The 15,418-nt window shown below is 39.6% G+C and overlaps 3 protein-coding genes across 6 annotated transcripts; 2 read left to right on the forward strand and 1 right to left on the reverse strand.

The window, feature by feature from the left end:
* Positions 1 to 1,332: 1,332 nt before the first annotated feature.
* On the forward strand, positions 1,333 to 4,164 carry homezb (homeobox and leucine zipper encoding b). 3 transcript variants are annotated; one of them, XM_015027965.1, is made up of 2 exons: positions 1,333 to 1,494; positions 2,465 to 4,164. In XM_015027965.1, exon 2 carries the CDS (start codon positions 2,477 to 2,479, stop codon positions 3,863 to 3,865), a length of 1,389 nt encoding a protein of 462 aa, XP_014883451.1. In that variant the 5' UTR covers positions 1,333 to 1,494; positions 2,465 to 2,476; the 3' UTR covers positions 3,866 to 4,164. The 3 variants fall into 3 exon arrangements, with proteins under 3 accessions (XP_014883451.1, XP_014883453.1, XP_014883454.1); XM_015027967.1 differs by having other exon boundaries at positions 1,333 to 1,491; positions 2,461 to 4,164; XM_015027968.1 differs by lacking the exon at positions 1,333 to 1,494 and adding an exon at positions 2,219 to 2,314.
* A 336-nt stretch (positions 4,165 to 4,500) lies between these two features.
* Positions 4,501 to 8,093, reverse strand: cideb (cell death inducing DFFA like effector b). Its single transcript, XM_015027970.1, has 5 exons — positions 7,114 to 8,093; positions 6,756 to 6,870; positions 6,176 to 6,334; positions 5,875 to 6,059; positions 4,501 to 5,287 (listed from the first exon to the last, which is right to left on the reverse strand). Exons 1-5 carry the CDS (start codon positions 7,275 to 7,277, stop codon positions 5,146 to 5,148), a joined length of 765 nt encoding a protein of 254 aa, XP_014883456.1. The 5' UTR covers positions 7,278 to 8,093; the 3' UTR covers positions 4,501 to 5,145.
* Positions 8,094 to 8,187: 94 nt separating this feature from the next.
* On the forward strand, positions 8,188 to 14,878 carry tinf2 (TERF1 (TRF1)-interacting nuclear factor 2). Of its 2 annotated transcripts, XM_015027964.1 has the most exons (11): positions 8,188 to 8,488; positions 8,647 to 8,692; positions 9,620 to 9,822; positions 9,910 to 10,011; positions 10,575 to 10,670; positions 10,755 to 10,865; positions 10,950 to 11,073; positions 11,834 to 12,557; positions 13,439 to 13,497; positions 13,615 to 13,688; positions 14,590 to 14,878. In XM_015027964.1, the coding sequence occupies exons 2-11, from the start codon at positions 8,665 to 8,667 to the stop codon at positions 14,710 to 14,712; spliced, it is 1,644 nt and encodes a 547-aa protein (XP_014883450.1). In that variant the 5' UTR covers positions 8,188 to 8,488; positions 8,647 to 8,664; the 3' UTR covers positions 14,713 to 14,878. The 2 variants fall into 2 exon arrangements, with proteins under 2 accessions (XP_014883450.1, XP_014883449.1); XM_015027963.1 differs by having other exon boundaries at positions 8,188 to 8,692.
* The last annotated feature ends 540 nt before the right edge of the window (positions 14,879 to 15,418 follow it).

Genomic DNA, 15,418 nt, shown 5'->3' on the forward strand with positions numbered 1-15,418 from the left:
AGGTCTTCATGTTGTGAAGGCGGTGCTGGTCTTCAATGGCGCAGGAAACGCACACACAGGTCTTATCATCCAGGCAGTAGTACTCCAGGAGCTTCCCATGCTGGGGACATTTGGTGTTCCCATCTATAGCCATGGGCTCAGTCAGAGGATGAGTCTGCAGTAACACAGGTGTGGTGAGGTGGGCCTGCAGGTGCTGGACGCACATGGAGATCTCACATTTCATGCAGGTCTTCCGTGCCGATTTCCTGTCCCCTGTACACATGTCGCACAGAATGCTGGATGAATCTTTCTGAACGTTGTCAGACATGTTCTCAGGAAGATCCTCGAAGGAGCTGTTCTTGCGTTTTTCTCCTCGCTTCATTTTCTATATCCCAAAGCAAGTGTTCTCAAATAAGTTTATGAGTCTAACTCCTCTAAGTTATGTCATCAGCTCTTTTGTTTCCTGGCCAATGACCCACCCACACAGATAAAAAAATTTATTGTTTAACAACAGTACAAAAGAACAATGGTGCCATTGAATAAAAAATGACTTACAGTTCTTATCGATGTGGAATAGTAAACAACATACTGTAAAGGTACATTTAGTTAAAAGTAAAGCAATGTATATGTTTTTTGTTTTTTTATTGAAACCATTTTCAAAAGAATACAATATAATTTAACATTCTGGAGGTCTAATACAGTGTCTAGCAAAACTATGAATACCTCTTCATATTTTTTCACCTGTACAGCCACAAGCCTCATTGTGTCTGATTAGGATTTTATGTAACAGTCTGACACAAGGTATTGCATGTTGTGAAATGTGACCAGAACTCCTTCTTCCACAGGTTTCTGTGGCCTGGCTTGTCACAAACTGCAGACGGGACTTCTCATGACTTCCTTTCAACAATGACTTTTTTCTTACCACTCTTCCAAAAAAGACGTGGTTATAGAGCTTAGTATGTAACTTCAGAAGGAAATAGTTGTAATGTATTTTATTTTTTTACATATCAGAGTATCTTTTCATTTGCAAAATATTTGACAATATTGTGTCCATCTGAACTGTTACATAAAATAAAGTAAAAAATACATTTTGGGGGGAAAAAAACACAAGGGGTTTGAATATTTTCCAGTCACTAGCCTGTAGATTGAAGAGTTTCACCAATTTAAACTTAATTTTTAGAAGACCAACTTCTACAGTGTTAAATATGGGTTAAAGAAGTCAGTACTTATATTTATAATGAAATTGTGACATTAACTGTTTTATATTGCAGAGAACTAACCATAAGAATTTTTCCTCCTTTGATGTTTTTTTTTAATGCTTCTTTTAAGCGAAAATCACAATGTGAGCAGCACTAGCTCACTTGATTTCGCGGCTGGTGAGAAGACATCCCAGTTGCTGTTGATCATGTGGTGGCTCTAAGGTGGCTTAAAAGATCAGCAGGAGCTAAAAGACATATTTTCCCACTTTAGTTTGACCCGGTTGAAGGAAGTAGAAAATCCAACCTAAAACAAAAGGTAAGATCAACATTTTGTGTTCTATTGTTCTATAAAGGTGAGCAGGTAATGCTGGGAGACTCAAATTTTAACTGGAGAGCCGTTAGTGGCTAAAGCTAACGAGGCTTCGGCTAGCTAAAATGATACTTGAAATACGCCCGCGCTCAAGCTAACAGGCTAACGGATTAACTGAAATATGCGATGTTGTAGGAAGTTATGAATAATTAACACGATGTTGGTTCAATTAGCGTTGTTTTTAGGATAAACACAGCGGTCAAAAACAACACAATTAATTATTGAAGCAAACTACTATTCAATTTCTTCTCTCTCTCTTCGCCATTGTACTTATAATCCCAATTTACTTTTGGGGAGTAGATATTAAACCCTTCTGCTTCTCGTCCTCAGCTATACATTTCAATATCAATATACAAGTTTCCTTATACTCTGAGAGTCTCAAATCTGATTTTGACATTTTTCTGTCTTCCATGTGCATGGAAATAACGTGTTCTTAATGCACTCGCTAAAAGTTAACTTTTAAACTTAACTTTTCAGAACTCAAAGTAAAAATATATCTATGAATTTATTTTTTATTTCAAATTTACTTGTACTCCTGACCCCTCTAGGAATAAGGGTGTAAAGAAGATGGATGGAATGGAATTTACTTGTAATACAGATGAGTGTTGAAGAACACAAAAGTGAGCAAAAACATTCAAAAAGATGCTGAAACATAAATATTTCACATTGTAATTTTCTCTTAAAATTAGCCGTCTCCTTTACCACATGAGTACAGGCTGACATTGCTAAAGGTCATTACGCAGACTAGACTGTGAACTGTGCAAAGGTTGGTCTGTCTCATAAACAATTTGAGCACTGAATGTGCTTCGGACAACTAGAGTCAGATTGATTTTGCCCACTGATTCAGAAAATAGTAAACTCAAATTAGTTCACATTCTGTATGTTTCTAATCTCTCTGTTTGTCTACTTTGCATAGAAGTTGACTACGATGAGGCAACTCGCTGACAGAACGAACATCAAACCCATACAGACTCCCAGTTCTCTTGAAGGCAGCCAGTCGGCGTTGGGTATCGCAGTGCCTCTGTGGAGCCCCCGCATCTGTCTCCCCCTGCTCTCTGAGGATAAAAGGGTGTTGTGGGTTCATGCAAATGAGGTTAACGTGCAGACAGATAAAGTGGCGGAGCTCGAAAGTGCCTTTAGCAGGTCCCCCTATCTGACACGCAAACAGACTAATGCTCTAGCCCAGCGCTGCTCCCTGCATCCAGACCAGGTGAAGGTGTGGTTCATAGCGCAGAGGCTCCGCTACGGCATCAGCTGGGACTACAAAGACATCAGGGAGATCTGGAACAAGTTGAATTCCAATCGCAAAGATGAGGAAGGAGATGAGGAGTTCCAAGACTTGGTCAAGGATGACCAAGTAAAGAGCAAGAAGACGTCTTTGATGGAACGAAAAGTGAATTGGAATATGGAGCAGGAGAGACCGACGGAAAAAGAAACGGGCAGAAGAGCGATGGAGAACGAAGCCGCCACTCCAGAAAAGCTCAGAAGACACGCAGTCATGTCAAACAGGAGAAGGAAAAGAATGAAACGAGATGTCGAGTGGATCACCGATCAAGCAGAAGAACTAGGAGCGAAAATGGATACATCTGAGAATGAGGAGCAAACATCCAGCACGTGGGGAGGAGCATATGTCTCCAAGATAAAAAGAAGAGCACACACAAAGCTGATCTCCAGCCCAGTTAAAAACGCCTACGAGAATCTTCTTGTCGAGGCTGAAATCCCATTTGTTGACTTCTCTTCCGTCGTTCTCCAGCCTCAAGCCCAAACCTCTACCGCTGTTCCCGTAACAGAGAGCCAGTCAGACCTGCAGGGCAGAAGGATGACTTCGCTGAAGAGCAGCTTGGAGGAGAACGCCGACGCACTGGCTTGTCTGGAGGAAGCTCTGTCTTCTGAACCGCCAAAGGAGAACAATGTCGTCTCCGAAGTGGACGAACTAAAGGAGCTCGTTAAGGCCGAAAACAACTTTCTTACTGCCAGCAGTCCGACCGCTGGGAACAGCCAGGAGGAAGTTCTCTTGGCAGAAGGGGCAGTGCTGCGTCCCCGCAGCAGACTGAAGACGCAGTCTCAGCTGCTGATGCTGAGGAGGGCCTTCCTTGAGTTCCAGTACCCCGACGCCGAGCAGTACAGCATGCTGACCAGGCTGGTGGGCATACAGCGCCACCATCTGGTGCAGTGGTTCGGTGACCGGCGTTACTCGATAAAAAAATCCAAACCTCGCTGGATGACGGAGGAGCAGTACAACGAGATACTGGCCAACATCAGGTACCGGCAATACAAAAGCATCCTGGTAAAGGGACTGCTGGAAGAAACTGAATGACGGCGCGGCCTGGATTATTGCAGGCTGAGAAGGAAAGTGCAAAAGAAGCCTTTTCTGACACATGAACAGTTTGTTCTGTTGGGTTTTTATTGAAGGACTTGAGAAAAAGATTTCCATCAGGTTCTTTAAATCTTTGTTTTGTTCTTATACTTTCAGTTTTTGTGGCCGGGTTTGTTTGTGTTGAAATGCTGCAGCTGAGGTGCAACTTTATGTTAGTGAGCTTGTTTGAGCTGTAAATTTAATTTTATTTTTTTATAAATATATACACTAATTAAAGTAAAAGTCCTTTTGAATAAAAACCCCTAAATGGTGATTGTTCTTTTCCAACTCAAAATTATTTATACATTCCCTTCTGAACACGGCAGAAATGTAGGTATATTTTATTAAATGACACATAACCTTAATGTTTCTTAATCCCCGATGTAAATCCAACTACACGGTTAGGATAACAAAAAAACATTCAGATTATCTCAATGTCAGAATAAGAACAGAGCAAAAAATTATTTAGGGATTTGTTAACATTAAAGTCTCATCCTAAATGTATAAGACTTTAAATCCCTACCGAACCAAGAGGACCTGGTTCGGTAAACCAGGCCCTCTTGGTCTGGTTTACCGAAATAACATTTTGACTAAAGTGAATTAAAGATTTAATCAGTTACTTGCATATATTTACCATACACATATTTTTGATTAATTTATATGAATGTTAACATTTTTAATTTGGTAAATTGACCTAAAGCATCACATTTCTAAAAAAAAATTATTTGACAGATTGCTGGAATAATTGGCCATATACAAGAAACATTTACAAAGAAAATCATTTTTTTTAAAAATAGGACATTTCAAATATATTACATAAATATATTGCACAAAATAATTTCCAAAACAATAACAATGATGTAGCATTTATTTTCTTATTAAGCTACATAGTGCTGCTCTGACTGTTGCTTTTTTCCCCCTCCCTCCAACCTGTTTTTCACTTTTAGGCTTAAGAAATACTGTCATGCCACAAATCATTGTAAATGATGTAGTCAACATGCAGGCCTCAAAAGATCCCTGAGGTCAAACACCAAGGTCTTGTTTCAATCATAAACAACACCTTCAAGATATTCTAAAAGAATGAATACTCACTCATTAAAAATACAAAATTATGCATCCGTTGATATTGTGTGGTTGTTTCAGATTCCCTTAAGGAGGAAATCATATTTGTAAAACTGTTAACCAGTTAAATGTCCAATTGTAGGGGAAAAGTCAAAACATTTTCATTGTGGGTCGGGGTTTTAATGCCAGGTGGCTGCGTACTCGGCCCTCTGCGGCTGCCAGAGCTCAGTGCCTTCGATGACGCGGCGGATCATGGATGCAGAGGTGATAAGCAGGTGCCCAGCGGCCTGAAGGAGGGTGGAGGCGAGACGCAGCACTTCCCTGAAAACACGACCAACGTCATACAGTTATCAGCTTCAGGTTGCTCACTAAAGTACATGTAAGATTTGTACGAGCCTGAGAAAGTCTAACCACAGACGTAGCTTTGGGACGTCAACAAAAATCTAATTTGAATAGCCTAACACCTAGAGAACAAGCTCAATTTTGAAATTAATAACTCTCAGAAAAGGGCTATGTATAAAAACATTCAAGCATTTAATATCTTAGAAACACAATGATAAGCTTTTTTGTTACACAGAAAAGGTGAAAAGTCTATTGCTCTTACAGAAAACGTTCTTAACGGTTCAACATCCGGGTTTAATCAGCTAATGTTAAAAAATACAATATTTCTAAGCTGTCGGTCACAACCTTTGGATTGATCTTCATAACCTTTTGAGAGCTATTGAGAACTATTTTATGAGCTAACAAAAAAAGCATTACCCACACCAAGAAAGATATTTTATGAATTAGGGAAATTAAAAAATTCCACTGTAATTTTCTTTAAATAAATGATCCCAACACCCTTTTTTATGTTTGGAAAGATTTACCAGTGAGGAGGTGCCACTTCATAACATCTGTGACCCACTTACCTGAGGACCTTCTTGGGCCCCAGACACTGAAAGTCGGCGCTCACAGAGTACAGGCCTTGGAATGTGGCCTTCACACTCAGCGAGCCAAACACATCCTTGGGGCTTATCTTGTAAAGGTCAAAGGTGACTCGTGCTATGTCTCTGCCGGTGCGAGGCTTGTCGTGGTTTTTAAGCACAACTGCACCCTGTGGAGACAGAAACCATGGATCAAACCCAAAAGTGATGTTGCCGATGGAGGAAAAAAAATCAAACCTAGCATATAAAGAGATACTAGGAGCCTCTAGAAAGGCGTCTGACTTACCGCTTGCGGTTTCCATGTCTGTCCTGGCTCCAGGGCCATGAGCACAGTGTTGTCCGGTAAGGTCATGAGGAACTCATCAGAGTCTACTTCTGTACCGTCCTCCTCACAAACCAGGTACACGGATGCTGCAGAAATGGTCAGCAACAAAGCCTGGCACACCTAACAGACGGTATTATAACTCTCAGTTAGGAAGACTTTAACGCTGAGGTTCAGTTTAATCATCACCAAAAATCCTGAAAATATAAACTGTGAATACCAACCGGGATGCACAATTGTTGTGTTTAAGCCAGGCAGGGAAACTACATTCAAATCCACTGAAATATTTTAAAAACTGGCTCACAACTGCAGCTGAGAGTCAGATGAAGTTGTGTGTTCAGTGTGTTACTCTGGCTTAAATGTAGACTTAATATATATCTGCATAAATATATTGAAAGAACACATGTCCTAACATTTTCACAAAACTGCATGTCGTAGTTGAAGCAAATCATTTATTTTAGGTTCATTTAAGTCTAAAGCCTTTCTTTAGCTCTTAATTTCATCATAATTCATGCTATTATTAGGAAACTGATGTTGTTCTCACCCTCTCTTTCAGCTCCTCCAGGGTTCCTGCAGTGATCCCTTTCTTGGTCTCCCTTCTGTTGCAGCAGATTCTGAAAGGTCGCTGGGGCGGGGACCAGACCCGTTTGGTCACAGACCTGACAATAAATCAGGGAGGGAAGCAAACAAATCATGTTAATGTTGTTGTTGTTTTACCCCAGGTACTGACATTTTGACTTTATATAATAAAAAAGCAAAGATCTTTTTTTAATCACACATAATGTCCGACTCTGATCTCCCAGTAAATCCGAGTATAAGGCATCAATCAGTATTTCTTATTGATTGATGCCTTATATGGCATCAATCAATAAGAAACAAGTCAAAGTAGAGTTTCAACTTACTTGAAGAATGACGACGTTGTATCCATTCTCCTCTCTTTCCTCCTCTCTCTTCTTGCTTGTCGGGTGTTTTGGTGTGACAAAGTGTCTCTGTGTGACCCATGAGCTGGACTTTGCCTCAAACCGGTCGATAATGCAAAAGCAGAACAGAGAAGGGCAAAGTTCATGGTGGCTGTGACTAAGTCAAGCAGGTCATAATACCTCTGATAACTGATATGGGAGGGTAAGGCTAATCAACTCTTACAATTTTTTTGTTTAAATGAACATTTGATAGAAGAATCCCTTTTATGTGGACAAACAGACTTCGGTTTTAGTTTGTTTTTCGTCAAATTCAGCTGCCATGTAATTTGTATTTATTAACACGTCATATCTCAAAGTAATCTGATAAAAGTCTGCTTTTGCTGATACCTACATCAACACCTATATCCTGTTATGTGTCTGAAGATGATATTTTGACATAGGCAAATCACTTATCATAGTCAGCACAACATTATAGATTTTAAGTGTAAAAGAGAGACTTATGTGGGCGTCCAACAATTTTGCAATGTGGCCTTTGTGTTACTTGTTCTTCAGCATATTTAGGTGTTTCCAAAATTTATTTATTAAAAACTATCAGAACATGTACGGCAAGCAAAAGTGAGACTAGGAGAAACCTTGGATTTAATATATTTTAATGTTTTCATTTTTATTATAGCTATCTGCCTTGCTTCTAGCCTACTTATGAAATGTTTATTATTCAAGTTGAGTAAAGCCTTAGAAACACCTGGCAAAAACGTCAATCAAAACCAAGGTAGAAAACTGTAAAAAGAAACATCTAAATCTCAACACATTTGTACCTTTATTTCCTGCTAATGTATGCACAATTATTCGTAATGATCTAGTTGAATTGGCTCGTAATACTTTTTATTCCTTCTTTTACCTCCCCACCAACCCACCTGCCAAACAAAGCAAAAAATCTACAGGTCAGTGAATAATAACACAGAATAGACCCATTATGTCTTCTTTTTCTTGAAATTTATTGGTGGTAGCATAAAAAAAAGTTAGGTGAACATTACAGCCACCAACCGGTAAACCCGTTATGTCTCTGAGTTATCATGCTGGTCTGGCGGGTGAAGTTACTACGTCATATCCTGAAAGTTATTTTAGGTGTGCTCATTTACTAAGCATTAGTTCCCACCCGAGCGGAGTTTGAAGTTTAGGCCATGTTTCGCATACAGAGCCAGGAAGCACCGCCCGTTCGGCACATTCGATGAGATTATTCAAACTATTACAACTACTTGAAGGCGGGAGGCAGAGAAGCGGAACTTTTGACAGAAACTTGTTCAGTTTGGCTCGTAACTGATTAACAACAAATAGCGCGGTTGTTGTTTCACGATAGGTACTTTAAATCCACCTGACACGGTTAAAGTTTGCACAGTTGTGTTTGCTGACTGAATTCGCTAACGTTCGTCGTTAGCTCTGCGCCAGTTTTCTACAGTAACTTGACACTGCTAAGCTAACTTTTATTAACGTCAGATATATATATATATATTTTAGCTAAACGGATTCTCTGGGATGGCTACAAGAAAACCGAAAGAAAATGGTAAGTGGAAAACTGAACATTTGGACTTGCTAAATGTTTATCGCTCGCTAACGTTGATAAGCACTGTTGAAGTTTGTCAAAGTTAATGTTTTGGTAGTTCTGAATGGCTATAATACACTCTACTACAACTAATGGTTCTGTAAAAACCTCATAAGTTTGTTGGAAGATATCAGTGACGAAAGTGTCATGGAAACCATGGAGAACAGCAGATATGTCGGAGATAAAGTTATGGGGACGTTTAAAGCAGACAGCATATAGGTGCTCGAATTTTACGAGTATACTTCTACACACCTGAATCAAATCACTGGCTCATTAACAGCTTGACCGATTTCAAGAGTTGGAGAAGAGAGGTTTGTGTGTGCATTTCTTCAGTCTTAAGAAAAACCTGGCTCGACGGGGTCAAATACAAATGAGTGGCACACATTTAAGAGACAGAGGTCTAAAGAGAAGTGGCAAAAGCAAATGATGTGGCTGAGCAGTCCTTGCCAACAACCGATGGTTCCATCAAGGACATGTTGCTGTGAAATATCGTCTCTCCTGCCTGAACGTTGAGCTGTTACCATGTCATGACAGTATAATACAGCAACAATCTTCAGTCAGAGGCCTCTTCAGATTCGTTGCAAGGCTGACTGCTAGCAGAGATCCTTCCTTCTCACATTATCACCATCCACAATGACTCTTTGAAGATATGTGGGTGATATGAGTTAGAACAACGTTTACGTTTTTGTTTGGAGAAAAAAGAAATCTGAATTAGATTTTTTTTATTTGCTATAAAAATGTGCAAGGTTTTTCATCTACTTATCAATTTTGGCATGAAATTCTGATAAACTACATTTTTAAAAAAAAAAGTGCAAGGAGGGTTGAATTTGTTAAGGGCACTGAGGGTTTTATAGTTTAAATTTGTAAACCCTTTTGTTTCCTCTGCAGATGCCAGCCTTCCCTTTGCTGCTCTCCAGCTCTTGGCCCCTCCCGTCCGCCTGGTGTCAGCGGCGCTCTGGAAGGTGCTGAAGCAGAGGGATGTGATGCAGTACGGGGTCGTGGAGGAGTTTGTGTCTTCGGCCTGTGAGACCGTTCCTGGCCTGCTTACCCTGCGACACCAGGGCAAGCTAGTGCTGGGCCTGAGAGCACGGGTGACTATTCACTGATGGATGAGTGGTAATTATAAATCTTCAGTTTAATACATTTCTTACTAATCCATTTTCCTTCTTTCTTGCCAGTTAATATTAGAGTTGTGTCTCAAACAGCCAGACGTTGACGTGATTGCACCACATCTGGAGAGGATCCGTGTTCCTGCTCCTCTTTCGTCTGGATCAGCTGTGGTAAAATGGAGACGGAGTTCAAATTTACATCAAAAATTAAATTTTTTTCTGCCAATGGTTCGATTTAACTACATAACTACAACCAAGTGTAATCCAGCTTGGATTGCTTATTTGATTAAAAATGGGCATTATTTATTTAACTGAGTGAATTGAGTTGTGCAGAATTATAGAAGCAAATAAGTTGAACTGTTTTTGTAAACAAGGGAAATAAAATGAGCCCAGCTCATTCTACCTATAAAAAAGCAGCATAAAGGCAAAATGTACTTCAGCTACTCATTCAGGGAAGCACATATTCAGACTTGGTACCTCTAATAAACATTTTTTATGTTAATAATAAAAGTTAGTTGTTTTTAGACAATGCAAGCATATTTTTGCTCATCAGCACTTGTCTTGTCTTTTGACTTTTTTTGTTTGCTTGTAGAGAATTCTAATTTAAAGAAAAGAAAAACCCTAGTCTCAGTAAAAAAACCCAAAACAATAGTTTTTCAGGTTTTGTAGTTGTTTCTACTTTAATGGGTTGTTTTACATGAAAAACATGCACTTTGCGTTCCTTTGTCTTCCAGAAGAAGGATGTGAAAATTCAGAGAACGGTGGAAAGTTTCCATGTTTTTGTTCAAACGCTGCTAACAAATGAAGCGGAGAGAGAACATTTCTTTAAAGTGAGTATCCAGCCATCAACGCCCCACTGCGTATAAACACCTGAAACGGTGAGCAGATGATTATCGATGTTTTTCCACTAACAGGAACAGTTCCCCACTGATTACGGCCCAAGGTTTGACCAGGAGCTGGAGAAGCTGTTGTGGGAATTTCTGATTCGCCTAGACCAGTTGCTCCCGGTTCCCAACCTAGCTCAGGTAGGCATCGACACACCCACGTTGACCTGGTGTTACCGTGTGCTGCTGTAGAGTAAAAACGACAGTAAAACGATGTGATTACAGACGGTGTCGTGGCTGTGTGACGCCCCGCCTGTCCTGGAGGAGTGTGCACAAGCAGCAACTCAGCCACAGCTTCTCAAGATCTTACTTCAACATCAGGCTTGTCTGGGTCACCTGGAGTCGGCAGGTAGGATCAGGAGCATTTGGGTTTATTGTTTTGTCCAACTGGATTGGAACGGAGGAGAGAGCATTTTATTTTTCCAAACAAATTAACCGAATTGGTTCTTGTATAGTTAAATGGATATCTTCAAAAGGAGAAATGCAAAAGAAGAAAATGTCTTTTTTTTTTTTTTAATGAATTTAGTTTTCAAAAAACTAAGACAATTGAATGTCCCATTCAATAAAAACACGGAACAATTTTAAATGGTTATTTTGATATTTGGGTTATTTTGTTTTTCCAACTCTCTGCTGGAGAGTTGTTTTTGTAACCAGTGACACGCCCACTCCATGCAAAATAAAGACAAGCCTTACATTAATGTCACTGTTAAGAATAATTACTGCTCTACACTGTCAGGTCAGCTTGATATTATAGAAAGCTTTATAGGTGAACTCATGAAACTGAACTGATTTCTGTAAATTGACATGAATTTGATGTCTAACTGTGTTCCTACACCCTGGAAATGTATTGAATTTGTTTTGTGTAAGATTGGAATAACTGTATAAAGAAAATAATAAAAGACACAAGTCTTATCACTGGTCTTTTTAACCATCCATCTCTATCCATGTATCTTTCCATCCACAGTAACAGTTTTGCAGACGCTGTAGGAATCTGGTTTCAAGAACTCCTGAGATTTCATTCTTCAAATGTGGGGAATTTTGACTGGACAAAATACGTTGAAACTCTAAATCCTAACAGGACTTTTACTCTGTGTCGTCTCCGTTCGCAGCGTCTCTCCCTCCAAACATGGGCGACTCCATCCTGGCTTCTCTCTCTCTGCCGCCATCTGGAAAAGTCCCATCGGATCAGTCGACCGCCGAGCGGACAAACTGCTCAAGGCCAGGAGCGACCACGCCGTTGGTCACACCCGTAATCGGACTCATTTCTAACGCCGACGTTCCAGCCAGGGAAAAAACCTCGCAAGGCAGTGAGAAATCCAACTCGAAAGACTCAGCAGACCATCAACGGGATCCAAATGCGAAATTCACCTTAGTCAAACGGAAACCCAAACCTGTTGGCGTGAGTTCCTCAAATGAAAGCAGAGGAAGGAAACGCAAGCTACCAGACACAGAAGAAAGTGACTCTGAGGAGGAAGTCATATCTGGGGAAAAAAGCATCAACGGGAACCAGAAAACCAAAGAAAAATCACAAACTTTACAAAACAACGGCTACAACAGAGAACTCCTAAATAGACATATAAGTAAGCTAGGCATCAAAAAGCTGCACCTGCCTGAAGATCCGTCCATCTGCTCTGTGTTTGCTTCCTGCCTGAGCAGCAATCCCAGAGTCGTTATCCGAAAACTGTCAGTTTCTTCTGCTAGCGTTAGCTTCTCTGGAGGAGGAGTGAAGTCCTTCTACAAGGAGCAGCAGCAGAAGAAGAAGAAGAAGTCCTCAACGTGGAAACAAGCAAGTGGCTGTCAAACGCCCGAAAGTCCTGGCCTGGATGACAAAGAGTAAGGTTTAAACAACAAGCTGCTAGTCGGCCTCCGGGAGTAAAACTTTGTTAATATCCGTTAAAATTACTTTTTCTATTCTGGGTTTTGTTTAGTGGCTGTTGATAATCTGTTATTGATCCATGTTGTTATCATTTGAATGTGATAGTCACACTTCAACGTAGCAATGAACCGAGTAATTGATTGGGTTTCTACTTTGTCCCGATGTCTGGAAATTTAAAACTTTGCTTTTCCAGTTTTCCAAATCTGGATAAGCATGGAGAAAGGAAAACTGAGGATGTTATAATTTCCAAACTTCATTCAGTATTCTATCATCTGGAAGCTTACAAAAAAAACAACAGTTAAAAAGTAAGTCCTATAGCAGTTACTAATTAAATTGCAGTTGTAAAGGAAAATGTTTTAATTCCTTTTAGTTTGGTTGCATTTATTCACACCTCCATCTCAAAAAGGTTTTGATTTGACCGTTTCTGCACATTTTCAGTGATGCAAGTAAAGCTCCGTAGCTTCGGGGCCGTTTCTCAGGCAGTTTCAGCTTTATTTTTCTAGAAACATTATTAATTGTTAGAAACATTTGCAACCGTTCAGTGGGATAATGTTCATGGTTCTGTTCTCTAAAAAAATCCCTGAAATGTACAGCTCTGCTTAAAGAACACTTTGCATGCAAACAGTTGTGAGGAGTCACTGACGTTTACGATCCTGGACATTTTAATGTTTGCTAAGAGTGTAAAATCTAATTAAATTAATCTGAAAAAAATAAAAATGTTCTTCATACTAGTTTCTTTGAGCTCATCTTTCTGTTAAATAACATAAATTAGATGAGTTTAAGTGCGCTATTTTGATTTTTTTTTTTTTTTTTGACCAAGCCTTTGTTTGTTTGGCAGAAATCAGCCGGTTTTATCCAGTGGGAACAGCTCTTCCTCCCAGCAGGGGACTCCTGCAGGTGATTTAACTCATTAAATGACTTCATTATGTGGGTGGAAAAATAACTGACTGGTTCCAGTACGTCTGGACCATCCATTGCCCTGCGTCATGTTTAACTCAGTATGTTTGTGTGTAGAAACCGTTTCTGTGTCGGGAGACGACTACGTAGCAGATTCTGAGGATGAGGCGTCAAAGAACTTCAAAGGGAGGGTATGTATGCACCAAATGATACAAATGAATGCATAGAAAGTACGATAAAATAAATGAATCAAAAATATTTGTATTTTTTTATTGTATAGTTCAAGTCTGACAAGTTCTATGCTTGTTTTTATATAAAGGTGCCAAAATGTCAACTTCTTTTTTTTTTTTCTTCCACCTCAAAGTTTTAGTTTATAATTTTAGACAGTTTTTTGCGTCTTTTAGCTCACAGAGACATATGTGTGCTGGAACGGCTATACTGGTTCCTCAGATAGATGTTTCCTTGGAAACCGAAAGGACGATTTATGAGGGGATAATTTGAGATGTTCAGTCAATTTTCTGTCTACCAATCCCTGAATACGTCTTTTCACCCATTTCATTCTTTTCATTTATCCGACAGTCTTTGAATGCACCTGCAACATGTACATTTTTCTATGTGCTTGCATTTATTCTTTCTTTCATCCAGCAGTCTGTGTGTCTTTCCATCCACTTTCATCTGATTTTATCCATCTGTTAATTTCCCAAATCTCTCTGTCCATCAAGCTGGGTTTATCTATCCATTATTCCTTTCATTTATCGTTCTGCTCTAGTAATTATTCGTCTGTGTTCATTTATCTGTCCATGAAATGGTTCTTTACCTGATCACCATTAAGCTTATTGATAACCTTTATGTTCAGGTTATCAGGAACATCTGGAAACTGCATTGTGAAATAATAAAAATGTGAAGGAACACTTTTGTTTTTTTTAAACACTGAGGACTATTTTTAAAATCAAAATCCTTCATGAAAATATAAAATCTTTGAGCGTTCCTGTGTTTTTTTTTTTCTGGTATTTTATCAAGTTATACATGTTCAAACACATAATTTCAAAGTCCTCACACGTCAATGTGTATCCTGTGCTCTACCTCCCCCAGCTGTTCATGAAGCGTTACTACAAGACCAAACACGGCACATACGTTCCCACCCTGAGGGAGTTCTGGAAACCCGGGACGACCCGACCAGACCTGCTGTCCGCTGGCAGCAAACCCAGGCGATAAGAGGGACATTCAGTGGTTTACAGCCTGGAAACTAAAACATTTCATGATGTGTGGAGTTTGGCTTTTATTCTACCTTCTGCTAAATACATTAAACTGTCTGAAATGCAGCTGTCACTGCAGTTTAGACAATTGCCAGCCAATAAAATTTGACGTTTTCTGCATGTTAAATGTGATCAGAATGCAAAAAGTAGAAAATACTGAAAGCATGCCTTCCACTAGAAAGATATGAATTTATAATTTTAGAAAAAATGCAAGTAATTATTAATCTTTAATTCAAATTTATTCATAGGCCTGTTGCGATAAACAATAAATCAATTAATCGCACAATAAATTAAACCTATCGGCCTCATTTTAATTATCGGCTTTATCGTCTCTTCATGCCTTTTATTCCGTTTCTGACACTGAATGAAAAAAGGCTCAGCTCCGGTGCTCTCCACTGACCCTCCCTTCCACATTTCCTTGTGAAATTCCTTTCCAGCGCACACTAAGAGTTGTCGGCCGACTGTCGGCCCATTTCCAAAACCTGAGAGACACATTAGCCGACTGAAATCCTAGGTATAACGGTTTGATCGGGTTCGTTGTGCCTTGTAGTGTCCAGCCACATGGGCACAAAATAATGGCTACAAGTCCAGTTAACTCATTTTAAAAGCGGGCATTAATCAATGCTTTACTAGAATCTACCTGTGATGAATGTGGCTAGAGTCAG

Source organism: Poecilia latipinna, unplaced genomic scaffold (genome assembly GCF_001443285.1).
Source record: "Poecilia latipinna isolate Pla-1442-1.1 unplaced genomic scaffold, P_latipinna-1.0 Scaffold111, whole genome shotgun sequence".
Lineage (NCBI taxonomy): Eukaryota > Metazoa > Chordata > Actinopteri > Cyprinodontiformes > Poeciliidae > Poecilia > Poecilia latipinna.

Coding starts and splice junctions, on each gene's coding strand:
- cideb (XM_015027970.1), bottom strand. CDS start 7,277: ATGAACTTTGCCCTTCTCTGTTCTGCTTTTGCATTATCGACCGGTTTG. Junction 6,871..7,113: donor ACAACGTCGTCATTCTTCAA/GTAAGTTGAAAC, acceptor ATTTATTGTCAG/GTCTGTGACCAAACGGGTCT. Junction 6,060..6,175: donor AGACATGGAAACCGCAAGCG/GTAAGTCAGACG, acceptor CTGTCTCCACAG/GGTGCAGTTGTGCTTAAAAA.
- homezb (XM_015027965.1), top strand. CDS start 2,477: ATGAGGCAACTCGCTGACAGAACGAACATCAAACCCATACAGACTCCC.
- tinf2 (XM_015027963.1), top strand. CDS start 8,665: ATGGCTACAAGAAAACCGAAAGAAAATG. Junction 10,671..10,754: donor AGAGAGAACATTTCTTTAAA/GTGAGTATCCAG, acceptor TTCCACTAACAG/GAACAGTTCCCCACTGATTA. Junction 10,866..10,949: donor CGGTTCCCAACCTAGCTCAG/GTAGGCATCGAC, acceptor ATGTGATTACAG/ACGGTGTCGTGGCTGTGTGA.